This window comes from Anas acuta, chromosome 5 (assembly GCF_963932015.1).
Source record: "Anas acuta chromosome 5, bAnaAcu1.1, whole genome shotgun sequence".
Lineage (NCBI taxonomy): Eukaryota > Metazoa > Chordata > Aves > Anseriformes > Anatidae > Anas > Anas acuta.
This window is the reverse complement of record NC_088983.1, coordinates 8,628,082-8,649,335: the sequence shown is the minus strand read 5'-3', so window position 1 is coordinate 8,649,335 and position 21,254 is coordinate 8,628,082. Positions and strand designations below refer to the sequence as shown.

General features: G+C 45.3%; 1 protein-coding gene across 2 annotated transcripts in view; it reads right to left on the bottom strand.

The window, feature by feature from the left end:
• The window catches only part of JAG2 (jagged canonical Notch ligand 2), a 68,005-nt gene extending 54,537 nt beyond the window's left edge, over positions 1-13,468 (bottom strand). Inside the window, exons 1-2 of one of the 2 annotated variants that reach the window (XM_068682560.1) lie at positions 13,077-13,468; positions 12,563-12,886 (exon numbers count right to left, since the gene is read on the bottom strand). In XM_068682560.1, coding sequence (XP_068538661.1) covers positions 12,563-12,886; positions 13,077-13,451 — 699 coding nt within the window. In that variant the 5' untranslated portion in view covers positions 13,452-13,468. The remainder of the gene's footprint in view (positions 1-12,562; positions 12,887-13,076) is intronic. The other variant, XM_068682559.1, reaches the window with a different exon arrangement.
• Between the last annotated feature and the right edge of the window lie 7,786 nt (positions 13,469-21,254).

The following is a 21,254-nucleotide window of genomic DNA, read 5'->3' as shown; positions in this document are numbered from 1 at the left end:
AGATTGTCTCTTTTGAAGTGTATGCATCAACTATGAAGACCCATTAATGGCTGGTGCAAGCCTTGTTTTATGCTAATATTTAGAATTCAAGAGATGAACTAGTAATTAATACTGCTCTTCCCCCTCCCCTCTGCACTCCATGTGGCATGGATATTAGTGTCCTCTGGGCACTTCAAGCCATACATCATTACAATTTCAACTTGAAGTCAAGAGGGAATTAAACTAACTATGTAATAACATACTTTAATTATTGTTCTAAACACAGAACACCTGCATGCACTCTTTTGTATTGCAAATACACATACTAAGAAGGTAGGCAAATACAGGAAAGATAGATATGCCCCCAAGTTCTATGTATGCAAAGTTCCTAGGAATAAAGAGTATTTTAATCTTAACCCTTTTAAATAACATTAGCTGCTGGTAGCACTGCAGTCTTCTTCATTTATGAAAAGGCAAGTGCCCACAAAACCAATTCAAGCTAATGAGACAGGATGTCTTGCCCTAGGAAGAGGAGAGGCCCATGCTCAACCTCTGCTCCGTTCCTAAGGGAGCACAGAGATTAGGGCACCTTTTTTTTTTTTTTTTTAAAAAGTTCTCTTCAACTCTTACCAATCTTACCCAACCAAATCCTATTAATTCTAGAGCTAGCTGTGCAGTACCAGACACATTTGAAAGACATACGAACAAAGGCTTATAGCTGGCCCTCAGTGATGGCAACAAGTGACTGACCAAACATTCATATAACTCCAAACAAGATGCATGATTGTCCTCCAACAGTATTTGCTCTGAGTTCAGATCTAGCCATAGGCCTCTTCACTGAATGGAAGAAACATCCAGGTTTTATTGTGTAGCTAACATAGCAATACATCAGGTCACTTTGAACTTCCATCTGATTGTAGAGTTCCTCACTGACAGTTTCAGGAATTCTGGCAGATGGCATAAAATGCTTGTGCTGTCCTTCATTTCAGCCCCAAACTGAACACCAGCTCAAATTTGAATTTCTATGCATGCTAAGAAGGCTGGCTGAGAACATGGAACACCTTGATTTCAACACCATACGTAGCTGCTCACCTTGCCTTACATCCTTCTCAATTATTTGCACCAAGACACTGCATACATAACCAAAGCTCTATCCATATCCCACTGTTCTCCGTATGAAAGTAGTCTGACCAGACAAGTAAAAGTTCCCACTACGAAAGAGGGCACAAACTCTTTCAGAGATCAACACACAGGATTTGAAGGAAGGATTAAACAGGGATTCTTCACACAGACACGCACGTGTAGTTACGCATGCACAGGAACACTAGTGTCTAGTTTATAAACATGTTCCTGAAACAAACGCTTGGTTCACATTCCAGTAGCAGCACTGAATCTTCTGAACACTATTTTGTAGCTACAGTAAATCTTAATCACACCCTCGGCACCAACCACTATGCTGTATTTAGTTACTATTAAAAACCATCTGCTTACAGCAGCAAATAGAGCACACAACAGTATAGTAAGTCTACAATTCAAGGTACCTATTTGAATATACAGTATCCTGAAGTCCATCAACCCCACTTTAACAAAATAGCACCAGAACTCCAATGTCTTATCATATTTTTCAAGTTAAGGTATAGTGGAGTAGATCTGATATAGCTTTGTTATTACAGATCACAAAAATACAAATTGGCAGTCCTTTTGAAGGAAAGCTTTGAGCACATGGAACTCATGAAAGCAGGCACTTGTCAATTAAGAGTGCTTCCCCATTTTTTTCCTTCTCACCAACACAGATCTGGAAGCTATGAAAGGGAGATCATCTCAGCAAGTCCTCAAATTCACTTCATTGTTGACCCCTAATTACTTCTCTGGGTAGCAATGTTACAGCTTTCTTCGTAAGGATGAGTATCCACAGGAAAAAAAAAGAAGCAATATAAAGACGATCAAAATTAAAAGAACTATTTAAGTATAATATTGTTTATTTTGTTAGTCCAAACTAGGATTCCTAACTCAAGAATGCATACAAATGAATAATTCTCAGTTTCTTTAGCAGTTTCACTTGTCACCAGTTCTTCTGCTGTTCTGTCCAAATCCCTTGGCAAGCTAAAGTTTTGCAGACTACCACATCTTGAAAGTCCATCCCAAGGTCTTGGGGACATACAAACTATCGCTGATAGCAGACTGCCACAAGTCAGAGAGCCTCCTGCCAGTTAAAACTTATTTTATTTACCTTCCAGTTGCAGCGATCTGGGAGCAGATATGAACAGCTACTGACATTTACCATCATGTTCTTCTCCTAAAGCCTGGTGACAGTAATATTCCAACAGTCCACAGCTATGTAAGTCCTGTGTACTTTTTCCTAAGTACACAGCACTTAGGAAAAAAGAGGTATTTGAATTCTGGGAATTACCTCTTAAGAACTGCCACCAGCTACATTTGAGCAACCATTTTACCTTTTATCTTGGAAAGCAAGAGGAGACATGCAGTAACTAAAAGCTACACAACCCTGAAGTTTGCCATTAAGCTGTGGTGACATCAGAACACACCTGAGGAGCACTAAGTAACTGAAAGCCAACATTCAGCATGCAAGTCTGGACATTACAGTTTCTCTACTTCTTATTAGAAAGTGGGGAAGCAAAAGAGAAATTGCTGGTCTCTGTGGATCAACCAGGGAAACAATATTCAGTTCAAAGGTCTTAAATACAACACTTTGGGCCTATATGTAAATACATGGTTTAAACAACAACTCATAAACAGAAGAGATGCTCTCCACTTCTTGGTGTGTAGAAGAAGAGTCATTAGCAGAGGCTTGTAGATGGCTATGCTTGGTCTTAGCAGTCCAAGTGAACATGGTCTGACTTGGAGACTTCGCTGATTGCATGCAGCCAGTTACAGTAAACTCCATGACATATGATAAGGAAAATCACATTGGTTTTAAACATAAGAAATTAGAACTATCAAAACCACAACAAAAAAAAAAGTCGTTGTGCAAGGTGCAATAGCAATTAACTGCCACTGAAATCTCTAAAGCAGTAGCACAGGTTACCAAAAACAGTACTATTCAGATTGTCTTTAGCCATTGGAAAGAACAGCAAATGGTACCCAAAATTGCACACTGTTAACTTCTACTTCAGTCTTTATTAGAATACATCAATAATTAAGCTTCTTATGTATTTAACTTACTGCCTGCTTAAAGCACATGCCAGTCAAGCCTTCCAAGCATCAACAAGCTCTGTAATTAGAATGTAAGTTCTCCAGCTAGCAGCTAGGACTTTTAACTTTTAAAATGTAGGCAGCTTTAAGATAAGACATTTCAACTTTGCAGAATTATAAACAGAATTACACATACTCAGAAAAAAAAGACCAAAATGATTACACTTTGTGTTTTAAGTTAACAGCCAGCTCATCCAGTATTTCATTACAATTTGCATGTACTGCTTCAGGAGTACTGAAAGCTAGCATTTTCTACTAATTGTAGGATACTGCATCAATATTAATACTGCCTACTCATCAAAAGCCTAGAAATGTTAAGTTTATCCAATTTTAACTTGAGATGCTTCTTTACTTAAGCTTGTATGTTCAGAGTACTAGAAAGCACACAGTAGACTAGAGAACTAGTGGACCATCTGGAAGTAGAAGCAGCATTGCAAGAAGCATTTAAGTGTAGTAATAATCAAATAATAATGTACTGAACAAAAAACATCAGAAGACATCCTGCTGGGAACAAGATATATACAATCAGGACTTTCAAGCCCGAAGCAGGATGTAAACAGATTGCAGTTTATGTACTAATACTCCAGTCTTATCTCAGATTTAAAAAAACTTCAGAGAACGAGCACCTGTGCATCTGTCCAAGGGGCATATAATTGGTTACTCAAGGACTATTAGGCTGTTCCTTAGCAACCTCTGCAAGCTCTAATCAAGTAAGACTAAGATTGTCATTTAGCCTTCAAATGCCATGCCCCTTCCATCTAATATAGCATTTTAACTACTGCTGAGGAGCACACAGTGATTTCAACTACAGATAAAATCCACACTGTTTTTCAGTTGAGAGTTACCAGGAAATCTTCATTTAAAATACGCTTTTTAACTTAGTATCCAAAACAGCAATCGATAAAATGCATCATCAAGTTTCATCCTCTCTATACACAGTAATAGCTAACTACAACTCTCAAAAATCACCTTGGAGATAAAGTTTAGTAAATGAGCACAAGCTATAGTGTTTTATAATGATAAACCATTCCCCAAACATAATTACAAGAGAGTTTAATATCTAAAGCAGCTGTAGACACATTTCAGGTAAATAGTAAGCATTTATCTCTCAGAGAGAGGTGGTATTTAAGTCTTTGGAGGTGCAGAAATGCATCTATTGTGCTGCACACAAAGGATTTCTCCAAACATCACTGAACAGAACTCTAGCTACCAGAGCCAAAGGAATCTGAATAATTAGGAAAATAAGAGTAACTGAACTGTTCAGTCCTGGACCAGCTTCATTGCTCTTCCTTATCCACACACATTCTATAGTTTCCACTCAAGATTACTTGTAAAGTTTTACATACAGTTTTCCTTAGATAGTAAGCAAAGGCACCAAGCATCCATGACTGATCCAGTAAGAGCCACTCCTCCCTGGCCCAAGGTGATGCACCAGGGAGCCACTGTAAACCCTACAGCCACATGTGCTCCTTCAGCTCTCCCTGGGTGTACAGCAGAGGAAGGCAGTGGCTCCAGTGCACCATACTGGTGGAAGTTCAGCAGGTGCCCAACACAACTAGCACAAATGGACCTAGTCATCCACACAGGTTCACTCCCCAGCCTTGGGGACAGCAAGGGAGGGTGACGGGGTGCTCAGATTACACGCCAACCCGCCACTCGCATGACAGCAAAACACACCGTACAAGAGCCACCAACATGACAGCACTGCTGCTGATCACCTCCAGCCAAAGGCTGACCAAGTTTAGATACCTACTGACCCAGAGCCGGAGCAGCTTTCTGGCAAGAAGCCCAACAAAGGCTATCAGAGTGCTGCAGAGGAAGAGAATGGCAGAGTTACTGCCAGGAGCCACAGCAACCACCTTTGAGTATCTGGATAAACACAAAGAGGCCAGAAGCAGTGTCAGTATACCCTTATTCCTCGCTCGTTGGGCTAGCTCCTCTCCTTGCAAAGCACTTTTCACAAGCTTCTTCCAGCTCAGAGGATTACTAGCAGCTGGAAGCAGAGTGGCCCACAGGACACAAAATCGATGTGCTATAGCAGGAGAGCAGCCCTCCCTGCCCTTCTCAGCCTCTTCAGTAGGCCGAGCAGCCCCGAACCACAGCAAGCAACGCAAACAGGACCCACACAGAGTTGACAAAACATCAGCCTTGTTTTCAGAAGAGAAGGGAGGGAAGCTTTTGGGCACAGAATAATCTAAACCTTCTGCAGATGACTAAGTGCATGATGTGATTATAGCTGCTTTATGAACTTAATAGTTTCTAAAGTATGTTCATTGCATGTATTTCAGAGCCCACACTCGCACAAACACATAGAGGAAAAACAAGTGAAGGAGTCAGACTACACAGAAAGGGTGAGTTGCATTCATCTCACCTACGCAGTGACTGTGTTGTTGCTCGAAAAGAGGGGCCAGAGAGCCACCAGCCTTCAGGGACACCACCAAGTGAGACAACTCATCCACCTTACATCTGTCTTTAACACAATCCCTCCCATTCATGAAAGACTTTGAGGCAAGTCATTAATAACTAACAGATTAAAAATGCACTAAACCATTTTTGGCATTTTTTTACATCCAGAAAATGTAGGTGTTTCACATCATTTACGGTTTGACAGAAGCTTAATTTTTCACTGCTGCTGTGCTGGCAGCCACTGAACTCTAGCAGCATTAACTCAAATTGAGCTGGACTCGTGCAGGGAATACAGGCAGTAGCATCAGACCGAGAAGTTAGGTTTTACAACACAAGGCTTCTCGACACCTAAACCAACAGATTTCCTTGAACTTCACTGGATCTCTCAGAAAGCCTACGATACGATGGGGCCGCAGCTCAAATAGGCCAAATATCACAAGTCCAATATAAACACACCAACTGCAGTTTCACCCCCAGCCACTTACGGGAAAGACAAACCAGATCACTGAAGATTAAAGCTACAAATACTCATGTCTATAGCAGACCTTTCATATAGTCTTTTTTTTTTTTTTTTGAGAAAACAGGAGTTAGAACATCTTCAAACAGCCCAAAGCCAGAGCTACAAAGCCCCCATCATGTTGTGGTGAATGAAACACACACCGTTTCTACCTCACCCTCTTCTCCACCTCACATCCTCTAGCAAGAGGTAATCCTGACTCCTTTAACACCTATTCCATTTTCAGTGGAAGCTGTAATGCCCACACCAGCCGTGTGCTTGGGAGAGCAGCGTTTCACCCAGAGGCCGGCCGGAGCACCTTCTGGAATGAAGATCAGAGAGCTGACAAGAGGTGTCTAAGCACAGCTCTCAGCGTCTGGGAGGGAAGGTTATTTGTCTGCAAGTTTTGAATTCAGCCTCAGTGTTCCTTATAAATAAGCAAGTGTTTATCTAAGGAAGCTTTCAATGGGTATAAATAGAAGTGTTCTTTTTTCTATCTGGCCATCTCTGTGACATTCAAAAAAAAAAAAAACACCCAGAACTTTAAGGCATACAGGCTTAAGCAGTTACCAGAATATCACCCTCCAGGGCACATTTATTTCAAAGACATAAGAAATTCTAGATTCAGTAACATCAATGCATGAAAGATTAAGAGTGCAAAGAACATTTCTGCTTAAAAGTAGAAGACAGATTTTCTATAGTTACATGAAACTTAAGTCTTTAGGCTTTCTATTCTGGGCAAGCTGCAAATAGTTGCTGGCACACGCAGCACGCCAATAATAAATCCCTTTTTCAAAGAGTGGTTCTGAAGTGCTCACCATTAAGGCACTGATTCTTTTTTAGAGGTGACACCTGCAGCTGCTATTGAAGTCAACTGGAGTTGTCACTACTCAGCATTGCTACAGCCAGTCTCTAAAACACCGCCCAATTTAAGACAGAGCACTGCAAAACCTGCAAGCTACTCTTTGCATTTGCATAGCCCAAACCTGAAGGGATATTGTTATATAATAAATCATCCCCTCATTGTACTTTTATTTCCAATCAAAAAAGCTTAAGTCAAATACAGTAGTGAGCAGCTGAAAGCATATGATTCCCTGACCTGCTTCAAGACTGAGGAAATAAATATGGATTCAGAAAGTCTGCATTTTCTGATCCACAGCATTATTTGTCCCTGGGTCACACAAGGCAGGTAACGGCTTCACGCACACAAGCACTGCAGGTGCTTCTGTTAGCACAAGGAACAGTTTGCCACGCCAGTTACTACAGCAGTCCCAGAACCTATTGACAAGCCAGTCTGGCAGTGAGTAACCAAGCAGCAAGTTCAGGGAGGGAAAAAAAAGGGGGGTAGATATAAAAAAAAAATAAAAATTGTGCTATCAGCACAGACTTCCATTTAGGAAAAGAGCTATGCTACTGGCAAATAAGACATTAATAATTCATGTAATTCATCAATACATATAGCTTTCTACTACATTATTTTTCCATGCTGACTTCCTCTGTTAATGAGGGGTTATAATGCATTTGCATCCCACATCATTATACCAGATGGATTTTACATTTTGGCACAAGGTGATGCTCTCACTCTTATTCCCTGCCCTCAATTCTTGCTTGGGACTGTGCTTGCATGTGCTTATTAAAAAAAATAAAGTTTCAACAGAGCAAAGAGCAATTATTTAGAGGCAAAGGCTGCTGAGTATCACTTGATACTTTATTTGTGAAATGCTGATCATTTTCATGAAGTGTGTTACGTTTCTTTGGTGCAACTACATCTAAGTACCTTTCTGAATTGCAAATGGTCTAATTTTAACCTGCCTAATTTGAGCACATCTGTCACGATGGGTCATCATTCAAGGCGACAGAGTGCACATCTACCCTACCAGGGAGCATGGAGTAACCTAATCCAGGATGTTTTCATTACGAAGCCTCGAGATCCTGATCTTAGGTAGTGATGTCTCTGTTAAGACAGAAGGTAGACCAAGTGTAACACTACCAGCCAAACAGAAACATACAAGCACATTTCCTAGTCAGACTACCTAGCTCCCTGCAGGCATCAAGGATCTAGATAACATGCTTCAAGGCTAAATGCCTCCCAGGGCCTCACTACTTCCAAAATATACACAAGTTTTCAAATTAGGAATGACAGTACTTGATGCAGAAGATCATACTCAAGTAGACACCATCTAAAAATGCCAAACAGAGCACTGGACCCATTAAGCAATAAAAGCTGCAAGGTCAAATATTCTTGCTTGGGTTTTGGCAGGGGAGGGGGAGCGGTTGCTTTCTAAGAAATCCAACATTTACTGCTGCAGCCAAGTTATCCTTTCAGCAGCTTTACATATTCAATGGTTCGTACTCCAGTTTATGTTTCAGCTCAAGACTGAACACTTCCAAGCATTTGGATGAGACTCACATGTGGACTGCATGTGGATGAAATCTACACAGACTGGATATTAAATTTAAACACTTTTGTGTATTACTACCTGAAAGTTAGCTGTACGTTTCTAAAGCACTGTTAAGTGTTAATAATCACACTCTAAGTAGGAAAAATTTAATAACAGCACTTACAAAAACAACAAATGAACTGCCTAAATTCCAGTAGGGAAGGCAGAGTTACCAGAGCAAGTTGTGAGGACCCCCTGAAACTCCAATACCCCTTCCTCAGATAGGTAAAGGGTCCTAACTAAGTACCTGTTGAGCATCAAGAAGAAATAAAACTGCTGTTTTTTTTTTTTTTTTTCCAGATACTTATCTCCAAGTCCCTGAACTCTGAAGTTCACCTGTGGAGTTCAGACAGAGCACAGAGTACTTGTGCACTGACTGTCAGTCACACCAGACTAGCAAGAACAGGGGGGCTAAGGGGAGATAATTATGCATATTGTTGTACATGATTTCAACATCCACGACTAGTCAGAACAATTCTTCTATATGACTAATTAACTGAAGTAATGAATGCCATACCAGTATTTATGGTGCAGGAAAAGCTGTGAATTCCCTGAGGGAACGAACAGGGTGGAGAAAAAAACCACACACACAACTCCATTTCATGCCATCTTGAAAAGATGTATTAAAAATGGTTCCACATAATGCACCCAACACAATGCCTACACCTTTAAAACATCATCTTCAGGAGCTGTCTAATCTCATTTATTTAACCAAAATTTAAATTTTGGTAATATCCTGTTACTGATAGCTACTGCTATGTTAGGTGTTTCTAATTTGGTCAAAAGGAAGCACTTGAAGGTTCGGTGTCCAAACAAATGGTGTCTGAATTTCTTGCCATAAAAAATACTTTATAATGAACCTAAGCTGTGTAAGCGATCTGAATTTATTCTTCAAAGCTATTTGAACCCTTCTGTCTTCTTTCTTTTAAAATTACACACACTTTAATTGCATCATTTGTTTGTTAACAATCTCAAAAGAGCATTAAGCTGCAAGTTTTACAGCAGGAGGCAAAGAAAAAAATGTGAGGTAGGTGGGTGAAGACGACAGCTGTATTGTTCTAGCTGTTCCTCAACCTCTCCCACTGCCAGATTTCTGTGGATGATGTATCCCAAGGTAGCAATTTTAAGAACTTTTTGGCAATATCCCAAGCTCCTCTTGCAAATCAGAGATCAGACTAATGATATTAAAAAGAGACAGGAAATAGGAATAAGCTGGATAACCTTCTCTGTATCAAACCGGAGAAGCCACTGAACTCTGGTAGTGCAGCTTTACAGAAGAAACACTTGTCTTTTAGAGTAAAATGCTTTACATTTTTCCCATGTGTAATTGAAAAAAAAAAAAAGGCAAGAAACAGATATTTAAGATAGCCAATGCATTACAGGTACTGTTAGTTAAGGACAATGTCCTATCAAACAGACATCAAGAAAACATCCCTCAAGTGATTTGCACATTACTATATGAGCATCCTTAAGTGAAGGAGCTACCACCCAGGCGAGTTTCATAAGAAGTTCACATATACTAATGCTGCTTTTCATCGGGGCAGGATTCTTCAGTATTAGAAAAAAATACATTAAGTCCTTTGGCTACTGTGCACCAAAGCTAATTTGCTTCATAAGAGAAGAACACACTTCTATGAAAAGACTACATCCATACTGCTGTCTCATTTGGGTACAAAGAGATAATTTTGAAATTGCCCCAGTAGTTGAAATATAACCCAGAAACCCCATCTACTTTTAAAAAGCGAATTGTTAAACTAACATTACTGTTAAGCCTCTTCTTGCAGACTCTGTATGGCTTATGTACAATTGTGACAAAGATGCTGCATTCCCCATCAGACTGAACATCCACAATTCAAGAAACTACAACCTATAGGAGGGGCTTCTTTCCCTAAGTGCCTCTGCAGAGCGCGATACACGGACTGCTTTTAAAAGTACAGCTACTCCACAGCTTATTTTTAGAATCAAGGGTGGGCAGGGAGAGTATTCAGTAAACCTTCCAGAAATCAGCCAGCCACCCACTAGACTGCAGTGGCACTGTTTAAATAAATTACAGGCTGGTTTGCAACAGCTGCAAAGACACGGCAGAACAACAGTCAGAGACTTCAACTCCTGTAAAACGCTGGGGGCAATAATACCAGAAACAACGGCAGGCATGGTATTGTAAGCTAGAGACACTGTGGTAATCTACCTGCAAGAGGGAGGTCAAACAGGCCTTTCTTAGGACTCGATGAGCACAGAACAATATCCGGCAGCTGCAAGGTAGGAATGTGCTTATTCCAACAGAGTAAAAAACAAAGACGGCTGGGCTTAGGGACCTGCACTGTAAGGATTATCCAACTCTCCTCCTGTTTCAAGTAGCAATGCTAGAAACCAGCAAATTATAAGTGTGACTTCAGCTGCCTCTACTTCCTCGTGCAGATAACATGTAAAGTTTGAGGTGCTAATGTTACTGAGATCTCCTACTTAAAAGAGGAGTTTATGATTTCACCAAGCCCATATTACACGGTCAACAAAGGAGAAAGAATTTTAATTTTCCCTTTGATCTTATAACTTAAGAGCAGAGTTCCAAACACCCTGTTTTCTTTATGGTATTGACTATACCTGTTAACAGCAACCTTTCTTATTTCAACAGGCCTCTGGACAAACAAAGGCAATGAAAACACTCCAACTTGGCAATGAGAACACAGAGCATCTGCGCAGAGAAATTAATAGTTTGTGCAAATTTATTCGCCACCTAATTTGAGCAAAACCCCAACCTCTGCATGGGGTGGTTAATGTGAGCTGCGTGAGCATCAGGACAGAGGGTCCCTGGTAGCACAGCAAGTTTTAAGTGTCTGTAGTGGGGCGGTTTCCTTTCCAAAATGAAACAAGCGAGCATTTTCCCCACCCGGACAGTTCCTAGCAGCAATTTCCAAGATAACAAAGCTCCTGCAGCCTGCCCACCTCCACAGACCGCTGCGGGCCATCCCGTTTATTAGCCACCAGGTGCTCAATGCAATCTGTGGGTACCAGGGCCAGCATAACTCACCCTGATAACCCCGATATCACCGTGATAACTTATCTCCCTGCCCAGCTGGGGCACCTGGCCATCCATCCCCACACCTCAGCACTCCACCACCTGCCTGCTCAGAATGACTACGGGCAGCAACTGTGCTGCCCAGGGGGGCAGCTACGAGCTTGGGGGGGGCATACAAGCCCTAAAGGGGTATCCCTAAAAACCCCTGAGGCAGTGGGGCACACAGCCAGGACCTGAGGGATCCCCCCATGCCATGCCCACGGCGTGGGGGCGCAGGGGGCTGAGCCCCGTGAGGAAATGGCGGGCGGGGAGCGCACCGGGACCCCCCTCAGCGCTGAGGAGGGGGGCGGCTCTCCCCCTCCCCATCCCCTCCTTCCCTCCCCAGCGCTCCGTACGGCGGTTGCCAGCCCCCATCCCTGAGGGGACAGCCGCTGTGTGTCCCCCCCCTCACACACACCCCGGGGCGGCGCCTCCCGGCCCTCCCAGCCCCACTCCAACGGCAGCCGCGGGGGCGGGCACGGCTCCACCAGCAGCACCAGTGCTCACAGCACCAGCAGGAGCAGTGCCAGCAGCAGGAGCAGTGCTCACAGTATCAGCAGGAGCAGCGCTCACAGCACCACAGGAGCAGTGCCCGCAGTACCGGCAGCGCCCCGGGAGGGGCGGCCGCTCGCGCGCCCTTCGCGAGCCGCGGCACGCGCCCCGCGCCCCCACCTGCGCCGCCCTCCGGCGCCCCCTGCCGGGGGCAGCCCCGCGCTCCGACCCGCCGGGATCGTTACCACGATTATCTTATTATTTTTTTTTAATTAATTTTTTTCGTGCTGTCTGCCCCCACCACCACCACCGCGGTTTCTCGAGGATCCCGTCAAGCGGGACGCGCGGTGCCCGCTCCCCACCCTCTCCGCCTCGCGTTGCGTCCCGCAACCTGCTGCCCCCGAGCCGCACAGCAATAATAATAATAAAAAATAATAATTAATAATAATTAAAGCACAGAGGGGAGAGGCGGCGACCTACCGGCCACGCGAACTGGAAGGGGATAACGATCCTGCCCGTCTCGGGGGTCCTGCCTTGATGGGAGTACTTGTTGCCGTTCAAATAAAAAATATTTCCACCGAGCACGGGGGTAGATCCGAATCCGTAGTTGCAGGGTCCGACGGGGGTGATCTTGGCCTGGTATTCCTTGAGGCAGACCTTCACGTAAGTGTCGCACTCGTCCCGGGCGCAGCCCTGGTTCTGGGGGCTCTTCTCGCCGTCGCAGCACTCCCCGTTGAGCAACTCTCCGTTTACATTCCGCACCGAGTTAAGCTGCAGCTCGAAATAGCCCGTGCAGCGGGACACCTAAAAATAAAAACCGAAAAAAAAATAATAATAATAAATTAAAAAAAATAATAAAAATAAAAAATAAGGGAGGGGGGAGACCTGGAGAAAAGGAGAAAAAAAAAAAAAAAAGGGGGTGCAGCAGCTCTGCGAGCAGCCCCGACGAGAAGGGGGCACGGACCCCAAACACCCCCCCCCAGCACCCCCCTACCTGCAGGCAGGCGGCGAGGAGCAGCGCCAGGCCGAGAGCAGGGGCCGGGGGCCGGCGGCCGGCGCCCCCCATGCCTGCAGCTCCGCGGGGCCGCCTCAGAGGAGCCCGCCGAGCCCAGCGGCCACGGCCCCGGACCCGCACCCGGACCGGCGGCCGCTCGCGGCATGGGCGGCGGGGGAGCCGCCCGCAGCGCGCCGGGGGGCGCAGGGCATGGGCTGCCGGCGGGGCCGCCCGGAGCGCTCCGCTGCTGCCGCCTCCTCCTCCTCCTCGTCGCCTTCTTCTTCTTCTGCCGCCGCTGCTCCGCTCGCCCTCTGTGCGCCTCGGCTCCGCGGACACCCAACAAGTAGGTGCCGGAGTGACAGCTTCATTACCCATTCGCCGCCGCGGCCGCCGCCTTCATATTAATGAGGGGGACGGGCCCGGCCCCGCGGCCGGCGGGTGGGGCCAGCGCCGCTCCCCGGGCGGCTCTTAAAGGGCGGTGGGGGGCAGCCGCCCCTCCCTATAGCGCCGTGCCCTATAGCGCCCTGCCCTATAACGCCGCGCTCTGCCCCGCCGCCAGCGGGGGCTCCACGCGTGTGTGCGCACCCACAGGGGGGTCGCTTGTGGGGTATATGCGGTTATAGGGGGGTATGTGCACCCCCAGCCCTGTGGGAGTGTGCACACACAGGTAGCGAGGAGGTGTGTGCAATGGGTGATCGGGGTGGGAGCACGATGTAGGGGTATGCGCGATGCGGGGTCACCCGTGGGATGCTGCGTGCCCACAGCCACGTGTAGGAGCGCTCGGTGCATGGGGGTGCCGTGGTGGAGGAGCTCAGGGGTGGGATTGCCTACAGCTGTGGGGGAGTGCATGGGGTGGGAGCACCTGTGGCTGCACGGAGGAGCACATGTGGTGCCTGCGCCCACAGCTGTGGAGGGGTGCATGTGCCCACGCTCATATAGAAACCCAAAGGGTGTGCGGGAGCACTTGTAGAGCCCCCTGTGACATGTGCAGTACGCAGAGCAGATGGCCAAGTGGTGGGATCATGTCCTCCTCCTCCTCCAGTGGTGGCTCGAGCAGCCAGGAGAGTAAGCGAGCAGAGATTTCTCCTTCAGTTTAAGCACCCTGTGATTTTGATCCCTGCTGACAACTATGAAAGCTATACATCCAGACAACTGCATGCTATGGATACGCTATCAAAGCCCAGATCCCCGTTTAGGACCTCGGGTTTTTCTTCTGTTCCTCTCCCTCCCCCCCTCTCCCTGTTCCAACTCCTTAGCACCGACCATCCAGTGGGGCGGACAATCGGCGAACAAACAGCTCAGAAATCAAAGGGCTGTCATGTTCCCCTGCGCGGAAAACCTTTCACGGAGCCTCCCCCTGCCTTTTCAGCGCCCCGGCTGCCCCCCGTCCCTCCAGCAGCCAGCCGGCACGCTGCTCCTCTGCTATTCATGGCCAGCGTGCAGCTGCAGCTACTCTCCTAGGCTGACACAGCAGCAGCTGCTATGTGTGTGCCAGCTGGCTAGCCGCTCGCCGAAATCCTCTTGTCCGCCCCGCTCCCCTTGCTTTCCTGCTTCCCCACCTACGGACCTGCGTCTCCTTTCCCACCCACGTCTCCGCTCGCCACAAGCTGCTGCAGTTTCCTATCACCCCCCTGTCCTGAGCCTACCCTCCAGCCGTCCTTACTCACCTCGCTTGCTCTCCGGGAAGCATCCTCTACTTTCCCTCTTATCCCTCCTAAACTCAAACAGGAGCTCTCTGAAGTGGAGCGGCAAACATTGCTTCTAATTATTTTGTGTGTCCTCTCTTTGAAACTGTGCCTCCCAACACAACTGCGTTCAAGCATTTTTTTGGTTAAGATCACCTCTGGGATAACCACCACCGTTGGAAGAGGGCAAGGGGAGCTGAGGGAGGGCCAGCGTGCTGGTGTGATGGGAAATGTTCAAGTTGCTTCGTTTTGCTAATCAGAAACTCTGCTGGGCCCTTACCATGCCCAGCTGCACCGTTTACTGGCTTGCAAATGGACAGGCAAATGCTATTTAGTTTTAATTACTTTTTCTGGTGGCTGAAGGGAAGGAGTTTCTTAGACTCGCTTTCTGCCTAATGATTATTTTGTGATGGATGGCAGCCAAAATATTTTGCAAGACAGGTATTTTGTTTGCATGTATCATCATAAACAAACATAAAACCTCATAATCTGCGTTCAGCATTATGCGGTCAATATGCCTCTGGAGGAAGACATATTTTTATCACCAAGCTAAGCAAATGTAATACAGAAGAAAGATGATCCAGGAGTTAGAGCATATGCTCAGGCTCTACGGAGCCAAGCTCGGTTACCTGCTGTATCACAGAATTTCTTTGTTACCTCGAGCACACTGCATGGTCTTTTTGTCCTTTGGTTGTGCCTTTGTAAATATTCTATGGTTCTCAAAAACTGCGGTGCCATTTTTTATTATTTATTTTTTTTCTTGCAAGAACCTGACTTCAGAGGAGCAGAGAGGAGGGTGCAGCGATTTCCAGACACTCTTTCTGCTTAGGGAAACATTCGTTTCATCCTCCTTGCTGCTGCAGCCCAATTTTCAGCCTGAACTCCTTAGCTCTCTGCTGGGGTTATCGTTATTTCTTGAGTACCGTGTACTTCGGCAGGTATACAAAGCTTTTTCATTACAGTTATGCACAGATAGCGATGGTTTTAAGGAAACGCAGCAAAAACATTTCTTAATATGAGAACTTTGAGCTCGTAGATGAGGCCAGCTGCCAGATCAGGAGGTGAGCTCTGAGCGGGGCTGGGAGTTGTCCCCTGTAGCGGGGCATCCCCTGTAGTGGGGTATCCCCTGATGCCTGCCTCCTGCCCGCTGCTCCATGCAGGTCAACGCATTTCAAGGCTCTTTTCTTTCCCCCCCTCCCCACCAAAACAAGGGTTACCGAGATCCAGCTCAAAAACTATCCATATCCTCCCACTGCTCTTCCCTCGCCTCCTCCTTCTGCCGCTCCTTCTCCTTTCTCCTGCAACCCCTGCCGATGGTCCCCAGTGGGAATTAGGGGCTGTGCACAGGGGAGGAGTGGAGAAAGGGCCGAGGAAACCGGTGCCTGACTTTAACCGGGGCTTCAGCCTGCTGTCAGCTGTTACTCATCCTGCACAGGGGACACGACTGGAGAACATCGGTCCCTCTGGCAGGGGAGGGACGCGCTCGCCGCCCGTCCCGGGCAGGGTGGAGTTCCTGCATCCCGCACCTCCTCGTTCCCAGCCCTCTGGGCCAGCATTTTTGCTTTTGCGCTCTCCCTGCACGCCTGCGTTAAGTTTGTGCCTCTATGCAAATCCTTTGCAAGTATGCTCATTAAATCATTTGCATAAAATATCCCTGGAGGATCACGGCAGCTAGGAAGAGGCAGGGTTTCTCCACTTGCCTTAGAGACTTTCAGAGGTGTGGGGATGTAGTTTGTCAGCACACATGTGGATATGGATATAGACGTATATATCACATTTACCCCGGCCAGAATGTGTCCGCTTGGGAAAGTTAAAGGCAAGAAGATCGTTTTGGATGTTCTCCATCTGAAACTTGGCAGGGTAGGAGTTAATCCTCCCTTCCTGGCCAGAAAGGCTACAGCTGCCTGTCCTGAGAGCAAGGCATTGCAGGACAGAACCAGCTGTGAAGAATTAATTTCTCTTCCTTCTTCCTCTATGAGATGCCGGTGTGGGCTGGGGCTAATAACACAAGTGGAGAAGGCTCCTCTGGAAGAGAGCTAGAGGGTAACCAGAGGAGAAGGATTTTTCTTTCTCTCTTCTTTGTAGAACTTGGCTGGAGTAAGGTATTTTGAGCTTTGCTGTGGACTTGGCAGGGCAAAGACATGTCTTCTCCTTTGACCGATTAGAGTCCTGATGGATTTGGATGGTTCAAGTGATGTGTTTAACAAGCGTGTACATGCATACGCGTGCTCTTCATGGAAGCAAGCAGATGAACTGCAAGGATGTTGTTTTAAGATGTCTTCCAACAGAGACCTGGGGGCGGTTTCCCTTCATGAGGATTGAGCTGTTAGTACAGTCCAAGAGAAGATGAGGTGGAGAAGGTATAAGGTGCTGCTTGCATCTGTCTTCCTTCTGGCCTCCTGCTAGGAAAGTCAAGCTATGCCTGATGGAACTTGCACCAGGAAAGGAGCAGAGATCTCGGTGCTACCTCCTCCTGTGCCAGTGGTTGCCCAGCTCTGAGCTGGCTCTGCTCTTTGGGGGCTCCAGAGCAGGAAGAAGGTGGCTTCCTAATGCTTCAGCATTGCTGCCTGGATTGTTTTCTGCTTTTGGGGCCTGGTCTTCTGCTAGCTGAAGCATGTGCTGCATCTAGCTGGAGGAGCCAATTGGTTTTGGTTTGTAGAGCTTGGTTTGAAAGGCTGACAATATTAATAAAATGAGGGAAACGTAGCAAACAGTCTCTCTGAGTTCCTTCCATGTGCCAAAGCTCTGCTTTACCCCCTTTAAGATTTGTGTGGTTGTGGGGGTGTTAACGGGTCATTGGGAGAAAAAACAAACAAACAAACAAAAAAAAAACAAAACAGAAAGCCACCTCAGCTGATCTGCCTTTTAAGGCTCAATGCACCCCGTTAGAAGTGAGGTTCTTGCTCTCCTAGTGGCTCTAGGAGATCTCACCTTTGTGGATTTTCAGGAAAACCATTAGTTTTGAGAAGGCTTCTCGAGTGGACTGAACGGTGCTGTATCCACTCCCCACAGCCTACCCTTCACTCTTAAAGTTCATTGTAGTCATCCTCAAAAAAAAAAAAAAAAAAAAAAAAAAAGGCAAGAAATCTCTACCTGTGACTTTCCTGGTACATGAATCACAGAAAATAAGGTCAGAAGGGATATCCAGAGATTATCTAGTTTATCCCATTCCACAGGGCAGAACAAACAGTGCCCACTTCTTGCATAACAGATGGGTATCCGACCTCTTCTTAAAACATCCCCAGATAGAAATTGTCAGCTGAGATAACCTGTTCTAGTAGCTAACCAGCAGAAAGTGTATGGTGCTGAATTGCTGCTCTTTGATCCCACTTCTTGACCTATTTGCAAAGGACATGGAGCACAGCATAGTCCCTTCCCATCTACCACTACCCTTTACGTACTTGAAGACCACTACAGTGCCCCTATCTGTTGCATCTTCTTTGTAATGAAAAAATAATATTTTGGTCTCATGAAGGTAGATTATATTTTTTTAATATATGCTCCTGATCGTTCTTGTGGCCCTACTGTGGTCTCTCTGCGATTGTTCCTCAATTTTCTTAAGCCCAGTGTGCAGAACTGGACACAGAGTTCCAGTGAGATTGCAGCAGTGCTGGGTGAGGTGCATGATGCTTGTTTTAATGTACTTTTTTTTTTTTTTTTTTTTTTTGAGGAGGAGGAGGAGGAGGCAGGGCTTGGGGTTTTGTATGTCTGGTTTTTGCAATGATATTGTTGACTTCAATTTGGTTTGCCATCCACTGAGCAGTTGTGTTTTGTTTTGTTTTGTTTTCCCTTGGGGCTTTTGAGCGTGTCTTATAGTTATGAGAATGTCCTATGAGAATCAAAATGCCTAATAAAGGATGGGTTTATTGCATCTACTGGTTCTTGCATACCCTGCTGCCCCAGTGAAAGGAAAAATAACATCTGGGTGATTTAACCCAGATGCATGTTAGCTGTTACTCACCTCCTTGTTGCTTTCCAGATGTTTATAGAGTATTTATTTGTTCCACCTTTCTCTGGGAATTCAAACCAAGTTGGCTTGAGTATTATTCTTCAGCTCCTCCCCTTTCCAAAAAGGGTTTATGTCTCCCTTTTCCAGTCTTCTGCCACCTTGCTGGTTCTCTGAGGTCTCAGAGCTGATGACCGCTGAGACTGCTTCAACAAGCAGTCTAAGCATATCATAATATGTAATCCAACTAAGTGTTCTTCACTTAGTCTTTCTAGACTGAACTCTTTCTTTGTCATCATTCAGCACTAATTGTGGTAATCATTTGGGAGCAAGTAGTCTTTCTACTAAAAGCTGAAGTAAAGCAGGTAAATACTTCCAGTGTCTTCACATCATTAATTCCTTACCTTTTGGGTAGTTCTCATGGCCTTCGTGTCACTGCTAATGTGCTTTAAGTTTTCTTGACTTCTTGTTGTGTTGATTCTCTGTTTATATCTTGACTTTTCTTGACTGAAGATGCAGTCCCTGCATCTTCAGGCTATTCATTTACATTCATATGCAAGTGAATCTGTGAATCTGGTTTCCATTTTCTAAATGCACTATTTCTTGTGTTAGAGGTCAATGAAGTGGTCATGATTTAAGCGTCTTGCAGAAGTTGCTTTCCCTCCTCTGCTGGGATTGTTTGAATTGATGTCCTCACCATTGTTTCTTTAAGCTGCTGCTAACTTTCCTGAACTCCCTTTACTCTGAAACATGTTTCTCATGATTATCAGTTCTATGAGGTTTTTGAAATATGCTTTCTGGAAGTCCATTGTATTTATTTTGCTGTTCTCCTTCCTTCCTTTCTGACGACTTGTGAACTCTGTTGTTTCATGGTCATTCTCACCCAAGCTGCATTCCTCTCGCATGTTATAAGCAGTTCATTCTCTTTGGTTAGAGTCAAATTCAATTCTCATTTTGATTTTGTATCAAGATTTTAATCTCTTCTTATTTAGTCCTTATCCTCTTGTGCATTATTTCATCAGGTGATCTCCTGTCCTCTTCAGCATCCCTCCAATGATTTTCGTATGAGTAATGGTATTTCCCCTAGTTTATATGCCTCTGCCCAAGTACTTGATGCTTGTATTTACCTGTTTGCTTTTGAAACCAGTCCTTGCAGATCCTAGCTGCATTAATTCAGCAGGTCAGGGCACAGAGATGCTCTTCATGCTTTGTGCATTGAATGCTAGCTCTGATCACCAGTCCTTTTTCTTGGAATATCCACCCAAGTTCAAGCAAGTCAGAACCTTTCTGGTGACACCACCTGCACAGACATTCATTCATTTCTAAGAAAAGAGTTCTAAGTAACCGATGCCACTCATGACTGAAATAGCCAGTGCCTTATTCATGGAAGGAATTTTCCCTTCCTCCTTTCATACATGAGCTGATCTGACCAAGGCTAAGAAAACCCATCCTGGGTATCTCTGTTCTAACCAGCTGCCAACGCATTGCTAACTCCCAAGGAAAATTCATAGGGAAATTATCCAAGATGCAGTTAGAAGTTTGTCTAATTGAAACCCAGTGGGAGCTCAGACTAAGACACTGACATTAATGGTATCTTGGATAGCCTGTTGACAGAGGATGGAGCCCTGATATCCTTCTCCTGCACCTGGACCACTCAGCAGAACAGGCCCTGCTATTGACCTGGAGATGCTGTTGTCCTGGTAAGGGGAGGTGGCAGAACTCAGGAAAATGCAATAAAATATCCATGCCTGTAGAAGGAACATATCTGATGAGTCAGGAGGAGAGTAGCTGTGCACCTATTTGATGAACTGATTACAAAAAAATAATAAAATTGCAGTACATCAAACATGCATACGTAAATAGAATTATATATTTCTCTTCATACATAAACACTCCTTTCAATGCATTAGCCACATGGTTGACCTTGACCAGCTTACAGCTTGTTAAAGTTAAATGTGTGTAAGGTGGAGAGTATGGTAGATGGCAGAGATAAAAACGTGACAAAGCATCCCAACGTGACAAAAGGTGTACAAAGCTACCATCCCATCTTGGTCGGCTGAAAGCATCCTACCACTACCACTCTGTTAATGGAGTAGTGTTCACGTGTTCCTCACCTACAGGGTCCTACACTGTAACATCCTCACCCAACGTCATCTGGTGTTTCTTATCTGAAAGACATCCCAGCGCTGGGGGAAGAGGGATTGATCTTTGTGCTCCTCTGCCTCTCAGGAAACACTGTAAAGCAATGTGCTTGAAAGTAAAGGAGTCCTCGGGGACATACAGATTTGTGTGTGATACACTGGTGATGTCCAAGGGCAAGCACCATGCCAGTCGAGGCGCACAAAAGAAGCTCTTTCAGCACAAAGGCCCAGTAATATCCTTACACAGTGACAGTGATTAAAATTAAATAATAATTTTAAAAGACCAGTAGCCACGACGCTACTATAAATGTTTTCCAGTTACTAAAATGCATTTATTTGAATTTCTGTTTGCATAACTTGATCTGATGCGCGTATTTACGCAATCTTTCTTATGCTTCATCGATAC